Raw genomic sequence first — 19,679 nt, 5'->3', positions numbered from 1 at the left:
TGTGAATCTGGCCAATTGTCTGTAATAGTAGATATTCATAGATATTATCTATACACATTATATAATCAAAAACTGCAGGGTTCAATAACTGTTTCTGGAGAGGTTTGTATGAGTTGATGTTTGTGTAAAAGCATCTCTAGAGGCTCCTGTTGCTCCTGCTAATTGCACAAACGTTGCTTTTAAATAATACAACAAAGTCTAATAAATAACCTCAGACACAATCATGCAGCATTTCGCCGAACATGAACACATTCAAATCCCAGCAGCAGAGAGAAAAACAACCGCAGAGGGAACACACACACACACACATACACACACACACACACACACACACACACACACACACACACACACACACACACACACACACACACACACACACACACACACACACACACACACACACACTTTATTAAAGATTATGTTTATTAATACTTTAACTCTGAACCTTTCTGCTGTATACTGGGTAAATAGAGGGTTATTTACAGGTCATCATAATATATGCTCTAATAAAATATGTATATGTAAATAAGGCCTTAATTCAAGCAAAAAATAAAGTTACAGCATTAATATTGCATGCATTGCAAAAACAAAAAATCAGACATATGAAGTTTTTTCATATGAAGAAATTGAGTAAAATGAAGTGAGTTGATGTTTAAAGCAAGCAAATACGTATCTGTCATTCAGGAATGAAAACTTGTTTTCCCTTTGAATTAAGCTGATTTTTCTGAGCCCATTGGCAGGTGTTGGCAGATAACCTATTTTGGATCAATTTCTTAAAACAAGACTTACAGAAGTAAATGTATCTTGATTTAATACTCTTCAGACATTAGCACTGGAAAACAAGCACTTTTTTCAGTGTGATCAGAAGGATCACTAAAAGTGATTTCCATATTTTAGTGTTTAGGAGCAGAAGTCAAGAAATGAATGCAGATCTGTGTAAAGTTGTATTTTCAGAGTTTGAAGGGTTGTGAATACAAGACATTTACAGTTAGACACCATATTGACATATTGTTTTCCTTGCATTTTAGTCTTTAAATGTCCTTTACGTGGTTCTTCTGTTTACTTTCAGAAACACTGTTTTAGAAAAATCTGCAACTGCACATTTTGAACCAGAAATGTTCAAATTCATCATACCTGAATAATTCATAAGCTGAATGACTTCGGCTGACTTGACAAAAATTATGGAAAATTCACTTTCAGTTTCACTTTACTCATAACGTTTTTAATTTGTTGGCTTTGCTTATTCAGCTGATTTTTGTTTGTAAGTAAAACTATGAATTAACAGCAAAGTAGGTCAGCGAAATGATAATAAAATGAAAGAATGGACGGTAAAACGCAGCATTGGCCTTTCAGGGTTTTGATTCTGCAGGAACCTGAAGTTCTCGTGAAGTTTTTGCAGATGAATTTCTCAACATTGTCTCTTTCCCTTAAAAATGTTCTGATCTGCAAAGTGTTCGATAAGGCTTGTAATCATAGAAACCGAGACAAGGCGACAGGGTTGCCTCTCCGGCACTGACACAGATAAACAGAGTCGAGAGGAGACGTGAATGAGATGGGAAGAGAAAAAAAACCCAATGGAAAGACCTGAAAGAACCAGGATGAGGTTGAATGGAGAGGCGCTCCTCAGAGAGCCTCTGGAGATCTTCTTCAGGACCTGAAACACGACGAGCAGGTTCCTCCTCGGCTGGTCTCCTGCTGCGGCGAGATGGTGTCTGCAACCTCGGACTGCAGCAGATCATTCTCATTAGCTATAATGTGCTTCACCAGACAGTGTGCGGCCTCATCTATATTAATGTTCTCCTGGAGAGAGAGAGAGAGAGAGAGAGAGAGAGAGAGAGAGAGAGAGAGAGAGAGAGAGAGAGATCCCGTCAGTGTTCACACACCTCGTCTCTGGCTGTGACTGCATTAATTAGCTCGTGAATATTCATGACATACTGTAGCCGAAGGACTGTGAGTCAGCAGAAAGTGTGTGAGCGGTTTTGTCAGCTCTGATAATCTTCACACACAAACACACCTGATTCACTACAAATGTAGTCATGATGCTGAAAATTCAGCTTTGATCACAGCAATAAATTACATTTTAAAATATATTTACAATAGAAACATGTTATTTTAAATCATAATAATATTTCACAAAATTACTGTATTTACTGTATTTTGCATAAAAAATGCAGCCTTGGTGAGCAGAAAAGACTTCTTTCAAAAACAATAAAAACGTTAACTATGGTTCAGTGGTAGAGCGATGCATTAGCAGTGCAAAAGGTCATGGGTTTGATTCCCAGGGAAAACATATACTGGTAAAAATAAAAAATTGTATAGCCTGAATGCAATGTAAGTCACTTTGGAAAAAATCTTCTGATAAATGTAACAGAAACTAAACCTTTGAACAGTAGTATAGATTCTTATAACAATTAATAAATATAAATGAAATTTGAGAATTTTAACCTTGTCATCTGAGGAGTCTGACCACAAGTTTCTGGGTGAGTAAATGCAACAGAATTGTAATCTCTTGGTTAAAAATTAAATGTAAAAATTAAAAGGTAATTGCAACTTTTTATCTAGCAATTCTTAATTTTTGTGCAATCTTGTAACCGCAAGAATTTTTTTTTTTCAGAATTATGAGATAAAAACACACAATTCTGTGTTTTTTTTCACCACAGAATAAAAAGGCAACTTTTTCTCACAATTGTGATTTTTTTCTTGCAATTAAGACAATCCAGACTTTTATTATTAGAACAGAGTGTTAATATCTTGAGTTTGTATTGTGCAATTCTGAGTTTATATCCTGCCTTTTATTCTCAAAATTGCGAGTTTATACCTCACAATTATTTTATTTATTTATTTTGCCATGGAATAAAAAATAAACAAAGAAATCATATTTACTCTTTATCCTCACCGTGACCTCTCACGTGACCTTTTAACCTCTGTGTACACTGATCTTGAATATCTGAAAACTGATGGTGATTTGAGATGATTCATGTACAAGTACCTTGGCTGAAGTTTCAAACCATCCCACGAAGCCGTTCTCCTGGCAGAACTGCTCCATCTTGATGCCATTGTTGGTGAGAACGTCTCTGCCCTGATCGCACTTGTTGGCGAGCAATACGGCCGCCACGTGTTTGCCGTTGGATAAACTCAGCTTGGCATCCAGATCCTCCTTCCACTTGGCCACGGCCTCGAATGTTGATGGCCGTGTGACGTCAAAAACAATAAAGGCTCCCATGGCCTCTCGGTAATACACCCGCGTCATGTTCCCGAAACGCTCCTGGCCTACGGAAGAGAATGATTTAGAACAAACCACATGACAGATAAAGCTATAGATAGGTCATGAACATACATACATTTCACCGTGACTTCATGATGATCACGGCAGAACTCAAAGACAACAATGAGAGGTTTATCCTCAGCTGAAGCCTTGGGCGAATGAGCTAGAACCACAGTCTCTTTGCTTTTTCTTTTTCTTTTTGATCCACGTGATCATACTTTGAGATTCTTGTACACATTTCCAAGGGTCAGAACTAAAGCCTGGATATTGTTAATGAGGAAAAGCACATTCCAACGGCTCGAAGTGATCAACTCCACTGAGCTCCAGCTTCATGCCGTTAAACTTAAAGCTCAGTGCTCAGGATTAGTGTCAGAAGTTCCTGGAGACGCGAAGTGAGAAACTATGAGGAGAAACTACCCAGCCACCAAGTTAAGAATAAAGTTCTTCCAAGAACTTTTGTTCAAATTATGTGGTCTTTAATATCATTCTAAAAATGTTAGCACACAACCATTATCTGTTACATGGTTCATGGGTTTTTTTTCTTTCTTTTCAGATTCACTGTAGTTGAAAGTTTTTTAAATGTTGCTATTTGTTTTAGAATATTCAGAGAATATTAAAAAGTAACGTTCCATAATGTTTGCAAAATTCTAAAATGGAATGTTCCCTTAATGTTTCCATAAACAAGAAAACTTTTAAAACTTATAGATATTTATACTTATAGAACTTAAAAAATATACGGAAATAATTTCAGAATTAACACATTTTTGTATCTGGGTAGTGAGACGTCCATTATAAACGAGTGCGACAGCAGAGAGATAAATAGTTTCCATTTAAAACCAAATAAATTATGCTTTCTTTACTGTAAATGGCTTTTTGATAACAAATGGAATGACATTCAGTCATGTAAACGTTTTAAGTGCCCAAATACCTCTGTAATAGAGTTGGCAAATCACGCTCCTGTCTGATGTCTCTGCTCATTTAATCTATTTACAACAACGTTCCTGTTTTCCTTCTGTGTTTTTTAGGTGGAAATCTCCCTCACATGAGCGCCGAACACATGACCGCGCATAGCGAGCGCGCGCCTGAGGAACGTTATTCAAGAGAGAGTAAAACAACGCGGCTTCGTAATTAGATTACGACATATTTGAATACGTTTGATCCACAACATAAGAAATAACAACATAAGAAAGTTATATAAAGCCTTTGTGTGTGTGTGTGTGTGTGTGTGTGTGTGTGTGTGTCTATCTATCTTTTAATCTATCAAATATTATACAAGTTATGAACTTTCACAAGTTAAAAATACGCACATAGTCAGTGTCTAAGGCTGTACATATTATACAAATGAATATATTTCTAAAATTCATTGTGTCATTATTTTGCTTATATTATTGTTGTTGATATATATATAATCAATTTTAAACAAATCTTAGGCACAGAAGAATAGTTTATATAAAAAAGAAAATAAAAAAAATCTGAAGAATATATTTTTTTAAAGTGTAAATTACCGGCGATGTCCCAGAGTTGCAGTCTAACGGTCTCCTGTTCAAGGTTGAGAACTTTGAGCGCGAAATCCACGCCGATGGTCGCGCGGTAGTTCGCTGAGAAGTTCTGGTGCACGTAGCGCTTGATGATGCTGGTTTTCCCCACACCCAGATCCCCGATCACCAGGATTTTATACAAGTGCTCCTTCAGGTGATGGTTCTGCATGTCTGTGTGAGACGGAGCCGATCATGGACGCGTGTGATCCGCGGTCAGACTCTGAGGGGAGAAACAGAAACGCCCCGCAGAGAGAAAAGCACAACTTGTGACTCGTCAGTCGAGCATGAGACCAGATACGTGAGAAAACGGAGGGGCTGAGCATCTGTTGATACTTCATCATCGGTATGGTAATCACAGTTGGCAAAAAAGATCATTTATTCAGTTAGATTAAACGCTAACAAAGAGTAGGCTAGCAGATAGAACAGCTGTGAAATGTACTTCGCATGATCAACGCCTTCAGCAACTGACATGTTTTCATCAGCAGTTTCAGTGGTAAAGGTCTCAAAACTGTGCGAAGACTAGACTTAAATGTAAGGCCTATTGTAAATTTACACTGATTATCCTAAAAATAAAGGGGTTCTCAAAGTGGGGTCTGCGAAATAATCTCATGTCTACATGAGGGTAGACCTCACTATAGGAGGACATTACATGAACTTCATCTTCACTAAACAAACAATTCACCATTTCATTTGAGAAATCATATTACACACACACACTTAGAGAAAATCAAAGGTCTTTACGACAACCCATCAAAATAAAAGTCAGATTTAACCTGAATATATTTTAATAGAAATATATCACCATTGTGCAATAGAATGCACGTCTCAAAGTTAATAATAATAACTTATTTTTATAGGAATAATCACAAATGTTCTTCCGTGTTTAAGTTTTAACAGTAAACATGTTGTGCAGCACAGTACAAGTAACGAGTTAAGTAGTTGAAAGTTAATGTTTTGATGCCTTCATCTTGTTACTACTGTTTTTGATTATAAATTTGTATTAAATCATACATCCAGAAAAAATTAAACAGGCAACACAGAATTTCTTAGATATAATTTTATAGGGCCCTATATTTGTACAAATAAATTAATACATGAATTGTTACATTTTATGTTTTATTAAGCTCATTAGATGTGGTTTTTGATTACTACGATTTCATTGAACAATTGAACCCAAAATTTTATATATAAAATTATGAGGGGGTCCCACAAAGTTTGAGAACCCCTGTAAAAATATAACATGTTAAACCTGGTACTGAAATTGTCAGAAAATACGCACACACATTTAGCTATCTAAATGGGGACACTACATAGACTTAGTACACCACTTCTGTTTTTCTACAAGGGAAAAAAACTATTTTTTTTTTTTTTTTTACACCATTTCTACAAATGTCAACAACCCTAAAAGATTTTGGTGAGTACCGACAGGTTTAGCTCACTTTTGGGTGCAAATTTGTAAGTACACACACACACTTTTGGACATTGTATCATGGAGCCATGATACCATGGTATGGTTTGAAGTAATTTTCAATACCCAGTTTATACAGTTATATAGTAATCATTTAGTCCCATGGCACCACCACAGCACAGTTTTGTAAGGGGTTTCAGTCATTGTAAATTTAAATTGCTTCCTTCAAACAGTGCAAAATGCATTGGATTGGTTATATGAGACAAGAGAACAATGACTTAACTAATTCTGATGCAAGCAGTTCCTTTAAGCTTTAAACAATTGTGTACCCAGAGATCATTGATGCTGTAGTTATGACAAATGTCAGGTGCATTACATCTCAAATGACAGACACTCACTTGAACTTAAAAATAACTGAAATTGATTTACAGAACAAGTTTATACTAATGCGCTTTTCACTTAGGCTACAAAAAAGTAAAAATAAAGTCAAGCACACCGGAGGTCAAAAGTACCTTAAAAAGCAACTTTATTAAAATCATTACATACAGGAGCAAACACACACAAAAAAAAAAAAAATTCAAAGATTTTATGATAAAATCATTGGATTCATATGGTCTTGAGAAGCTTAACTGTTGGCAAAGGACTCAAAATATACATACACATCCCTTTAGTCTACTGCTATTGATAAAGTGTCGTTCTTTAAACCAAAAGTACTGATTTTCCTGAGAATAACTGCCAACTTGATATTCTCGGAATAAAAAATTACTCTGTCCAAATAAAAGAGTGGTATAAAAATTGAGGAAGCAGAGTACAAATGTGACTTTCAGAGCTCACATGGATCAATGAAAATCTGAAATCCCTTTTTTCAAAAAAAAAAAAAAAAAAACTATTTTAAGAAGCCGAGGCATGGTCGCAGGACCTTAAGACACTCTACTTTCATTAGCACACGTATAACATGAGAGAAAAAAAAAAAAAAAAAAATTATATATATATATATATATATATATATATATATATAATGCTGTTTTCGATTACACAGTCCTTGTGGAAATCCACACGAATAGTACAAAAAGGACAGGACAACTTTGTGTGTAAAAGAACAAACAAATTAAGAAATAGATCAATTTAAAACCAAAACTACATTCTAGATGGGGGTGGTTTTGGGTAAGGGCAACAATTGGAGGAGTTGGTGACCCAAGAATCAGGTGGCTCAGAGGAAGATGATTACTGGGGAATTTGAAGAAGCAGAAACTAAATGACCCCACCAAAAACAGAAGCAGTAAAAGGCACTGAAGAAATATACATTCCCTAGAGGCCAGCAAGAGAGAGAAAGACAAAGCTTTGTAGACTCCCATGAAACCAGACCAAGGTGAAGACCTTGAAGCGAAAATAAAGTTAGTTTTAAGCTTCATAATGTATGATGAATTGCGAAACGAGAGTGAATCAAATCTATAGAGACTTGTAACTTCACATGTTCAAACTGTTTGCTACAAAAAGAAACCTGAAAGGGAGAAATATTCTGAAGTTCAATCTTCATGGCCTCTTTGATCACTTAACCTGTCTGCTGAAGGTCATGGGAAAAGACGGTTTTCACAAAAAAAAAAAAAAAAAAAAAAAAGAACAGCAGTGTTTTACAGTTTTCAGAATTGCCATTATCAAAATACTTCGAAATATTTCACCCAACCATGCTTGTTTGAACGGACCAATTCGTCTATGCTCTCTAAAGTTTGGCGATTGGTGTAGCAGCTACAGCAATGCTCTCAATGGCGCATTCATCCGTTCCACGACGGATTCTGAAAAACCCATTCTCGCCCCATCCGGTTCCCCAGCTGTTCTTCACGATCCAGTACTTTTCGCCGGTCTTATGGCACTTCCCATACCCCACCAACAACACTGCATGATTGGTCAACTCAAATGGATTGTTGGAGTCACGGAGGCCAGTGTGATGGTAGATGCCCTCCTTGTATTTCATGAAATCTGGGTAGACCTCCAGGGCCACGCCAATGGGGCCATTCCTGACCAGCTCCAGCATCATGGCCGCCTCACTGCAGCCGCCATAAAACCCACCCACATAGTGATAATCAGAGGCGTAGTACCTTGTGCATTTCTCAGGTACTTTGCAGGGAGAATCATCCCCGGTGTACGGGAAACAATCCTCCTCCACAATACCAAAGTCCTGGATGTATTTACCAATCAGGTACGGAAAACCTCCATCACAACCTGTACAAAAGACATCAAAATCATTTGAAATACAGACGCAAAAAAATCCAAAATGTTAATGTCAGAACATCCATTTAATTGCAAAATTTAAGGTGGAAGAAAGAATTGAAGAACTAGGGTTATAATTATTACCTAAAATGTAAAGACATTAATTACTTGAAATGTTAACTAATAATATAATAAAATAATAAAGTTCCCAAGGCAACACTACTCATTTTATTTTATTTTAAGTTAAAGTACTCAAAATAACTACAACTGAAAAAATAAATGATCTAAATTTACAAAAAAAACATGTAGTAATAGTATCTTAAAAGTAAAATATCAATGGAATGACACCAATGCTTCTAATTAAATGATTACATAATTTATAATATTTCTATAATTTATTAGTCATTTATATAACAAATAATAGTATTATAAATCAAATAATGAATAAAAGTAAAATGAATAAATTAAACTGACAGATCAGAACAGATTGTTTTGGTAGTAACATACATGCACAAATTATATACATATTTTTATATTCTAAAACTGCTGTTAACTATAATAATTTCACTAAAAAACAATCTCTTTAACATGCGTTCATTTCTCTCCCAATCCACCCTCCCATTAGGTGTTATGAAGACAGTTACTTAAATGCATCTAAAATTAGAATAAATTTTATCCTGAAACTTTACACATTTAAAACATTGAAAAGCTTAAATTATGCATAAACAATGTTAAAATGTACTGTATATACAATTTTGCATCCCTAAAAAAAAAATCTTTTTGATTTAATAAAACCTACAGGAAGTTAAAAAAAAAGAAACCAAAGTCAAACATTTACGCAAGGAATCCATTCTGATCTCAATCGGATTGTGTAACCATAATCCTAAGGGTGCTGGAAAAGCAAACATTCATGGTTTTATAACTGCAAATATGCAGACAGGTCCTCTGAAGTTCAGCACAGACATGGGTCATATTTAACGTTTGCCCCCGTGCATCAACACGTGCTTTTACCTTGAGAATACTGGGAGCAGGACACCACTTGCTGTGGACTGAACACGGTCTGCTGCGTGTTGTTCGTTTGGATTCGGATTCGTGCTTCTAGCATCCCCATAGTGGAGAAAGAGTAACAGCTGCCGCATCGAGCTTAAGAAAGAAGAGAGGAAAACATTTAGAGATGAAAAATGACAATTTACAACCTCAATACTTTGTCCTACAGATCCATCCTCTAATCCTCTCTCCTTCCTCCTCAAATGCCTCCTGTGCATCTGAAGGCGCTCTTAGCAAAAGTGAGATGCTATCAGACTCTGAAAGGAACGGGCCACTCCAGACATGTCGACCATCACTTGAAGAAATGATCATCTCACACTTATTTCAGAGACAAGCCACCAGCCAGACAAAATCAGTCCGTTCCTCTCGTCAACAGTAAAAGACTGACCAGAAAAGATGAGACGGTAAACCTTAGAGTAGTATGATTTAGGTACAAGTGGAAATTTTTTTTCTTCAAAAAATCATAATGTGATCAGAACCTTTAGTCAAAGACAGTTAGACATCTTAAGACAGAAATAAGAGCGCTTTAAATAGACAAACTAGTGATGAGGCCTTGCTCAGAGACCACGGATCTTAAACCAAATCACTTCAGTCCAAAATATCCATTTCCCAAAAATATCCTTGTAACACACAACTAAATATATTTGAAAACAAGATGTAGTTACTGCATGTTGCACACGTCAAACAAAAAATATTCACACGTGTTAATTGAAAAAGCCATTAATTTAAAAAATGAAAATGAATTACATAAATGTAGTAAATTAAAAGTAAAAATCACTAAATTCTGTAATAGCAATGGCAAAAATGGCCTAAAGAATTGACAGAAAGAAACCCTGGGTTATATGAAATTTACTTAAGTATCCAGAGGTTCTTCTATGGAAACCTTACTTCAAAATTATTATACACTTCAATAAAAAAAAAAAATACGGGATTAGGTTTACGGAAATTTCTATAAAAATAAACAATAGCCAAACACACTAGACAAAACCTTCATAATTTTCTGGTAGTGTTTGTAGCATCACTTATCAGGCTGTTCTATAGCAAGAAAAGCTACATTACTAAAATAACACACACTTCCTGGATTGGAGAGTGAACACTATCAATCAATAGTAGCATATTGAAGTTATTCCCAGAACTCAACTCTAGGTGGTACAGGATTGCAAGGGTTTTTTTGATTGAAATCACATGCTCAACTCTGAGCAATACAGGACATGGATTGAAGCAACCATTTTGTTGCAGTATTTCCTCTTATTCTCTCTCTTTCACACACACACACACACACACACCTTGGTTGCGGACAGGGCTAACATAACTGACTCCGTTCACGTCTCTCCAGTCCCAGTGTTCTGGAAGACCGGCTGCCATCTTACTGTCAGCAGAAACCGTCACAGGTCTGACACGTCTGAGAGAAAGAGAGAGAGGAAAAACCCAACATGACATCACAATTGACAATTTATCTTCTAAACTAAATATTCCTGCTCTTCATTTTCAGTACAAATTATACTGCAACCAATTTTTTATATATTTCTCCAATACAGTTCATTATTGTTTTAGTGCAAGATGCTTCTAAAATTGCACTAGACATTTGTGAGCCCAAACTCAGTTTTAAAAGGCATCAGTTATTTTTTTTTTTTTTACACAAAGCCCTGACTGCACCAATTAAAGTAAGTGTACCGTGGTACACGTGAAGCATGTCCTCCTGATCTTCTCAGCATCTCCTGTATGGTGAAGGTCTCATGGAGACTGTATGCTGTCGCTTTCCAGGACTTCTGAACAGAGTTTATCTGATTCACAAACTCCATGTTGTTTGTGTATGGCAGCTTCATGAGCCTAGAGATCATAAGATGTTTGTTACCAATACAAGCCAATAAATACATCAACTATGGTTGATGAAATCACACGAGACCTTATCAAGATATACAGCAGGATAAAGAACAGTTGCATCACAATAGAGAAGAACAAAGAGTGCTGACACACTTACAGATTGTGTTCAGATCCAAACATGTGATTGTGTTCGATTCGAGGTGGGATGGGCTGCACCTTCTTCCCAGTAAAACAGGCCCAGTTATTCCCCAAAACATCATGAACCCAACCGGGCAGTGTCTGATCGCAGTAACTGGTGACCTCTGAACCCTGCTTCGAATACTAGACACCGAGAGAGGGAGAAAAAAAAAATCTCAATGCAGTAAAGTTACTGTTAATGCACAATATTTAACCGCATTTTAGACATTTATTATTATTATTAATTAACTGCTTTTAAATAACCATTTTATGTGACTCCCCAGCAACATCTTGTGATCCGTAGTAATAGGATATAATAAAAAATGTGTAATAATATAATATAAATATATATATATATATATATGATAACTGCAATAGTAAGTTGAAATACTTAAAGACTAAGAAAAATGACAAAAGCACACAAATTACTAAAACTAAAAATAATTTAAGCTGAAAATATAACAGAGACACTAAAATAACACCAGAACTCAGATCCTAGAGATTGCATGTGTAAAATCATACCACATTTCTTAAGTGAAACACACCAGTACAATATAAAACAGTGAAACTGATGTCAGAATTTCCCTTCGGTTTTGAAATCTCAGTCATCTGACCAGTCATGTGTTGTCAACCAAGACTAAAAGTGTCTCATCATGCTAACCTTGAAAAACCCGAACCACTTGTAGTCATTGATCACCACTTCAAAACCCTGGTTATAGATGAGAGTGAAGAAGCCAGTGTGACCGAGATCATCCACAGCAACAGACAACTTCTGCAGGTCCACAGTGACCGTTTTCACTGACCTTCCTGTTGAAGAGTCAACAAAGTTTAATTTAGAAACTTAAGGAAGTAGCTTTGGTGTTATGCAAACACAACGGCTACAATTCAAAACCTGCGTCTGCATCATATGTGCTATGAAGATCACAAATGCTGCCTTTGGAGACAGTTCACTAGGTTTTAAAACACAGACAACATACACAATAGGAAAAGGAAACCATGTGTTAACCAGAAATGTATATTTTGTACTCTCAGGCAACATTAAAATGCTAATGCAACATTGTTAAATACAATTAATATGCTTTAATTGAAACTGACAAACTACTATGCTACATTAATATGGTACTACCATGTTTTTGGCATTGTATTCTTTGAGTAACTTGGAAAAACCATGGTATATGAGCATGGTAAATATTGAACTATAATGTCATTGCTAAGAACATACAAAAAGCCAAATGTATAAAGTAGTTACTTTGGAAATTCCATGGCATAGGAGCATGTTATATGGTAAATGTCAAAGTCTTACAGCAATACTAACAGAGCTTTCTTTATAGACTGTATTATGTACTTCATATGCTTTTTAGAATATTTAGATGCACCCACGACGCCTTCATAGAGAGCATTCGTGGGCAGTTATGTAGGTTTTAAAACACAACGGAAGTAAACAATATACACAAAATCATAAAGAGACAATAGTATTTACACTTCTGCACTCTCAGACAGCATCAATGTTTTGGGAGTAACATGGAACATGGTAATCATTCAGTAGCATGGCAAATAATAAATCGAAGTACAAGAAACGCTAATCATTGTACTACCACCGTACCAGCGTTATTAAGAGTAGGCCATTCAAAAAGCCAAAAGTATATCTTCATGCCATCCTTAATGCATCATTTTAGAATAACGCCTAGAATTAGGTCGACTGTATTAAAAAGGCACAGATCTTCAGGTGAAGACCTCAAGTAACACACTGAACTTCCGCGTGGAAGACAAAAGCGTATGATGGTCTGATCAGGTCTGACCTGTGCTGGAGCAGTTGATGGTTCGGTCTTGACCCACATTATATACGTTAAAGATCCAGGTGCCCAGCAGGTCCTCGTAGGTGCAATTGGCAGGGGTGTCGGCCGCAGACCCGCCGATGAACGCCAACAAAACAATGAGGGCGAGTGCGCGCATCGCGATGGCAGACGAACGGTAATTTGTAACGGGACAGCGCGGGGTTCAATACTGACCGGACGCAAGGAAACTATTTCGTGTCCTTCAGCGCACCTGCAGCACTAAAACTCACCAGCCCCGTGCTACTGAACTTATACAGCAACGATCATATGACACGAGTCACATGACATGCCAGTGAGCGCGCGCAGATGAAATAATGCTATCATCACACCAACAAATACACATTTATCATGCAAACAAGGCGCGTTTGATTCTATCACACACAATAATGAGCTCTTAAGACAAAACACGCATTAACTCAATCACATACACTGACCAAAAAAAATATAAACCCATTCATCATACGGACAAATAGACTACATATAATCTAGTCATGCACACACATTTACAGTGACACAATTACTCAACAAAAACAACAGTCATATTGAAGTCAGAAATCCTGTTACAGAGCTTAAGTGTTGTCTTGAATTTAAATTCTAATGATGTTTTCAACAAATATGTCTCCAAAGTATATCTGCATTAGAAATATGCAAACCCTTGGAGACAGATCTTTAGTTAAGTGAAATTTTGCAGTCATGACATTTAAAACCTGAGTCACACACTTCTGACAAGTCTTCTGTGGGGTTTTTATAACCGCTTTATCAGCAAAACAACAGAAGGACGTGCCAGGGAGAACTTACTCATTTCACTTCTGACTTATTTTAAGCATTTGAGGTTAACGGTTTTTAGGCCTGCAAATACAAGATTCAGCTATTTGCTTAAATGTTTGCTCTTTAAGGTCTTCAGTGTGTTTCAATAGCACAAACATTGTGTGCTTGTCAGAAAGTTAATGTAAATGTTGACCTAAATATGAAATGTAGCATTGCATCACTTGCTCACCAGTGGATCCTCTGCAGTGAATGGGTGCCGTCAGAATGAGAGTCCAAACAATTGATAAAAACATAAGTAATCCACACCAATCCAGTCCATCAATTAATCCCATGTAAACGAAAAGTTGCTTGTTTGTAAGAAACAAATCCATCAAGATTTACTTCAAACCATTGCTTCTGGCCAAAATATGATTTTATAATCCATAATAACACTTTCTCCAGTGTGTGGAGTGGATTACTTGTGGATTATTGTGATGTTTTTTATCAGATGTTTGGACTCACATTCTAATAGCACCCATTCACTGCATAGCATCCATTGCTGAGACACTGATGCAATGCTACATTTCTCCAAATCTGATGAAGAAACAAACTCATCCTGATCATGGATGACCTGAGGATGAGCACATATTGTCCAGAAATGTAAATTTTTATTTGAACTATTAACCAGTATATATAACCAGTCACAAACTTGTCAAGCTTGCCTCATTAAATATTCATGTGCCCTGAACAGTTCATGCAAGTTTCAGAACCTGGTTGAAAAACAGTGTAGAAAAACCCAAACGATTTTCAGTATGAACATATAATTGCTAGGCAGCAGTATGTAGCTTCTGCAAACACACACACTAAATCACTAAGACTTTACACAACATAACACATATTTTGACCTTTGGGAACAGTAATGTGCCCCACTGCTGTACGAACAAAAACTTCCTTGCCCCATTAATGGTTTAACAGCTAATGATGCAGTAAGCAACAAAATATATGGAGCCAACAAACATTGCCTGCATTATTTTTCCTAAATGCTATTGGCTGATTAAATTTAGAGCTGTTTAAGACAGAAAAGGCCATCTGATGTCCCCCTCTGAGCTCAGCTGTCTCTTCAACTGAACGAACAAGCTGGTGCATTTAAAGAGCCTCATTAACCAATCAGAACGGAGAGGGTGGGGGAAGACAAAGAGGAGCAATTACCACAGCGACAATGATTCACACACTCCATCCTAACAGCCCAGAATAGACAGCGCTGAATGCTGAAATGCACAGGAATTAGTCACTGGGGCTATTTAGATGTGCAGCACTGCCAGAGGTGTGTGTGTGTGTGTGTGTTAGGAAGACAGAAGGAAGTGAGAGTTTGAGTGTGTCCACTTTAAAACAGCTGTTTTACTTGGAGTCCTGGTGCGGCACCAGGGTTTGGTCTGCCAGAATTGTTTTGAATCATTGCCGTACTGCTGACACTAATGAGAAGATGATTTCAGGGCAGTTTCCTGTCGCTGTTACGCTTGTGAAGTGGGAATAGTAAAGGAGAGATTGCAGAGCACTAGCATACTGCTTAGAATTTATACAATATTAAAGAACCATTTTCTTAATCTTAAGAACTTTTTTTCTGCAATAAAGAACATAGAAGGTTCCATGGATGTTAAAGGTTCCATCAATGCAAAAACAAAAAACAGCAACATTATTTTTAAGGGTGTATTATGCAACATTGTTGTCATATGACTTCATTATCTTACTCATTTAGGTTATTTATCATTTTTCAACATCTTAACCCTTGGCAGACAGACCAAATAATGACATGAAATAGATGTAATAGTATAATATCATTAATACTTGTAATCATAAGTTATTAATTTTTATAGTTAATACTAATAATCACAAGTATTAAATAATTAAAATTAAATCATAAGTATTTGTCCTCAGTATACATACTGTATACTGCAGAAATTGCAGTATGGTAGCATGTATTTGCCATCATTATTGTTCAGGGATGCTCTGCTGTTACAGATGAGCACACAGTACAAGTAAACTGACACACATGAAACAGGAAGCAGCCTTTAAGACAAGACAAATGCAACAGCATTACATTATATGCTCATGTGGAGGGGCTTGAGTATGAGGGCTCTTGAAATTGACAGCTCTGTGTGTGTGTGTGTGTGTGTGTGCGCCTAAAACAGTCTCATATGTGATTAGTGTAATCACCACACATTTTCATGGTGTGTGTGTGTGTGTGTGTTTGAATGACATGATCTCGGGGTCTTGAATTTAGACGTGTTGCTGTTCATTGCTCTAGCCCACATGTAATTACATAAGCTCGCCATCTGCTGTCACTCCACTACACATGCATCTTACACCAAATCAGGCTACTTCTATAGTATGCAGTATGCATTATTAGTATAAAACTATCCTTTATGCATAAATTACTCTGTATGCGTTTGACAATATGTGTACTGAACAACCAAAGACAGAGACTTGTGAAACAAGTGAGTTTGTATCTCACAATTTAGACTTATAATTGATATAAAGTCTGAATTGTGAGAGACAATCTTGCAATTCTGAGAAGAAAACCTGGAATTGTGAGATATAAAATTGTGAGATATAAAATTGAAGAAATGTGAGATTAAAAAGTCACATTTTACTTTTTATTCTTTGTAGAACCAAAAAAAAAAAAAAAAACAGGATTGCAAGAATTCTGAAAAAAGTCACAATTGAGAGAATTGCAATAAAAAAAAATTATATATCTTGCAATTGTAATTTTTCTCTTAGTAAAATCATTACTGTGATATATAAACAAAAAATCTGAATTGTTAGATAAAAAGTTGCAATTACCTTTTTTTATTGCATGGAGGAAACAGACTTCCATAGAGACTACTACACAGGAAAAACATGGTGTAGAAAAGATTAACTTATAGTACAATTCACAAACAATTACAATAAAACAGAAGCGTGTTGAATTAAATGTGAAAATTTGATGTAAATGTTCTAAAATTGTACTAAAATGTGCTAAACATTTTTTTACACTGTATTTCTAGTGACCAGAAATCAGTAACTATTATTTTTAACATCTCTGTCTAGACTATTTGGTCAGACTGCCAAAAGTAAAAAAATAAATAAAAATGCAAAGAACTGTATTTATGAATCAATACTTAATCAAAGTAATGAGGTCATGTGACCTAAATACTCCAATGTTTATTTTTACATATACAGTATATACTGTGCCGTCTTGTATTTTGAACGTACTGTAACCATTTTTGCTTTGCATGTTCAGTGACTCACATGACTTTGCCGTGTGTGTGTGTATGTAGTGCTGATAAATGAGCTCAGAAGTGAAACACTGCTGGTCTGCTGCTAAATGATCTGGGCTGGTGAAATAAAGGTCTCATGCTGGGTGAGACTATAAACTAGAGTTGCTGAGATACGATCTCCATCCTATCCGTGAGTGAGAAAAAATAAAAAGCTCCAGGGGAAAGAGTTCATGCAGCAGGTTTGCAGCACAGTGCTTTTGAGGAAAAGATTCTTTTAAAATTACAAATAAATTAGTAGCTAAAAAGTCTCTTGTGCATCACCTGATCTAGAAAGGATGGTTCACTTGTACAACCAATGACAGACAGATGGAGCACAAATGCAATTTATATGCGCATTTTGGGATATCTCATTAAAAAAATAAAAATAAAATGCAGCATGTAAAGCCCAAGATGTTAAAAATGTGCATAAAAAAACATATGTGCGCAACTGAGTCAGATACATTTTTATCCAATAAAAAGTGTGCATAAACTACAATGGAAACTTGTGTACAGAATAAATTCTGCAATGAAGTCATGTGACAAAACTCTTACTGCAGCAAATTAACTTTTTCTTAATGAAACATGGCTAGTTTGGTTTCCATTTGTGTTTTCAATTCATTTTATTCTGCCCAAAGCCAGGCAGATTTAGTCTTCCATCTAAAGGTCTGTCCAGTATCATATGTGAATTATATCTGTTTTTATAAAGCACAAATCCATTAACAGTGTTAAATCTTTTTGAATGGCTGCAGGCGATGGCCTTCGTGTCAACACAGTATCAATCCTCCTCCACAGAGAGAGATTTTTCTAATATTGTCCACAGCTTTCTCTCTGCAGTTTAGTTTACTTATGTATTTCATGAATGCTTCAGATTTGTCAAGTAACAAGGGCACAGAGTGGGAAAAAAAACTATATACGCAACATGAGCTACATGAGCAAAGAGGAGTCTGGGTTTTTTAAGATGCCAAGCGTGTTTGATGCTCCGAGTCTTTAAAAGAGAATGAAAACTGGATAATGGAAACTTCCGCCCACTTCTACACAAGCCGTGTGTGCATGTGTGCGGGTGAGAGCAAGACATTTGTTTGAGTGATGGAAAATAATACTGACGCACTTTCATTCATATGTTCATCAGTCTGTCAGCGCTTCAGAGTTTGAGTATTTGTCTGCAGAATTGAAACTATTCTTACCCCAATTGTCGAATGCAATTCAATGCACAATTTACGTAAGAATGGATGCATGAACAATTCGCACACAAATTCATTCTGCTTGTGAGTGATGAATGAGGCTCATTGTGGAGGCTGTTGGCTATGAGCTCTGAAATGGGAAATACAATAACAGACATTATTCAGCAGCATCATATTGAACCAGTCAGCCAATAATAACGGATTAAGCTGAAGCAGATTCACATTTGGTAACTTATGCTGATCCATATAAAGTAGAATATCTCTGACTTTGGTCCATAAGATGGAAGATGATGTGTAAATAAACAAAATGGCAATGCACTGTATAGAAGGTGATTTACTATTTTACACATTATTTGATTATCTTATAATATCGGAACTTTTCCTTATTGAGGTATTTATTTGCCTTAATGTGACCATTAACCAACATTACAGTAGCTCAAACAGTAGAGTCAGGGTCATGGGTTTGATTCCCATGGGAATGGATATTAATATATAGGACTTTAATACACTGTAAGTAGCTTTGTTGCTTTGGATAAAAAGAATTTGCCAAATGTATATAACTGTGCACCATGCACCCCCAATCAGTTATTAACTAAAAATAACAAAAAAATTAAATTTGTTAAAATAAATGTTAACCAAAATAAAATGTAAATTTATTCTATTAGAAAAAAATTTAAAGTAAAATTTTTTTTTTTATTAGTTAAAATAAATGTTAGTACAATTTAAACTTATTTGGCTGTTGACGGGCAACAATGCCATATTAGCAGTGTTGCCAAGTCCCCAGTTTTCCTGCAAAATTGGGCTACTTTAGCACTGTTGGCATGTGGTGTTTTTCATGTCTGTGGGTTGAAGGGACCCCGATAACTTGATGTTTAGCCCCTGGAATGTGAATTTTACATGGGGAACCCCGATAAAAAACTTGTATTTTATAAGCAGCAACCTTCCGGTCTCTCCCTTGAAACCAACATGGAAGGGACTTAAACTGCAATTAATAGACTGGCCACTAGAGACTGGCTCCAAAAGGCAGTCAATCCCATAGACCCCCCATTTTAAGTTTTAACATGGCAAAGTTTTATTTAATATAAACTTGATATTTCTTTCCCAGCTGTTTAACTTCACAGACATAACTAACTGTGTTTTTATAACTTAT

At 36.1% G+C, this 19,679-nt stretch overlaps 2 protein-coding genes across 2 annotated transcripts; both read right to left on the bottom strand.

Moving 5' to 3' along the window:
* Window positions 1–1,009: 1,009 nt before the first annotated feature.
* Window positions 1,010–5,201, bottom strand: LOC132123155 (ras-related protein Rab-38-like). The gene is made up of 3 exons (XM_059533716.1): window positions 4,774–5,201; window positions 2,993–3,273; window positions 1,010–1,803 (listed from the first exon to the last, which is right to left on the bottom strand). The coding sequence occupies exons 1-3, from the start codon at window positions 4,973–4,975 to the stop codon at window positions 1,651–1,653; spliced, it is 636 nt and encodes a 211-aa protein (XP_059389699.1). The 5' UTR covers window positions 4,976–5,201; the 3' UTR covers window positions 1,010–1,650.
* A 2,723-nt stretch (window positions 5,202–7,924) lies between these two features.
* LOC132123392 (dipeptidyl peptidase 1-like) lies at window positions 7,925–13,540 on the bottom strand. Its single transcript, XM_059533976.1, has 7 exons — window positions 13,270–13,540; window positions 12,132–12,277; window positions 11,451–11,614; window positions 11,144–11,299; window positions 10,756–10,871; window positions 9,434–9,565; window positions 7,925–8,434 (listed from the first exon to the last, which is right to left on the bottom strand). Exons 1-7 carry the CDS (start codon window positions 13,421–13,423, stop codon window positions 7,935–7,937), a joined length of 1,368 nt encoding a protein of 455 aa, XP_059389959.1. The 5' UTR covers window positions 13,424–13,540; the 3' UTR covers window positions 7,925–7,934.
* Between the last annotated feature and the right edge of the window lie 6,139 nt (window positions 13,541–19,679).

The sequence above is a fragment of the Carassius carassius genome, chromosome 41 (assembly GCF_963082965.1).
Source record: "Carassius carassius chromosome 41, fCarCar2.1, whole genome shotgun sequence".
NCBI lineage: Eukaryota > Metazoa > Chordata > Actinopteri > Cypriniformes > Cyprinidae > Carassius > Carassius carassius.
This window is presented reverse-complemented; position numbering and strand designations above follow the sequence as displayed.

Bases quoted from the DNA above. Each gene is read 5' to 3' on its own strand.
- LOC132123155 (XM_059533716.1), bottom strand. From the start codon at position 4,975: ATGCAGAACCATCACCTGAAGGAGCACTTGTATAAAATCCTGGTGATC. The intron at 3,274-4,773 runs GTAATTTACACT...TCTCTTCCGTAG, and splicing joins GCAACTCTGGGACATCGCCG to GCCAGGAGCGTTTCGGGAAC. The intron at 1,804-2,992 runs GTACTTGTACAT...CTCTCTCTCCAG, and splicing joins GGTTTGAAACTTCAGCCAAG to GAGAACATTAATATAGATGA.
- LOC132123392 (XM_059533976.1), bottom strand. From the start codon at position 13,423: ATGCGCGCACTCGCCCTCATTGTTTTGTTGGCGTTCATCGGCGGGTCT. The intron at 12,278-13,269 runs GTCAGACCTGAT...ACTCTTCAACAG, and splicing joins CATCAACTGCTCCAGCACAG to GAAGGTCAGTGAAAACGGTC. The intron at 9,566-10,755 runs GTGTGTGTGTGT...TTCTTTCTTAAG, and splicing joins TAGCCCTGTCCGCAACCAAG to CTCGATGCGGCAGCTGTTAC.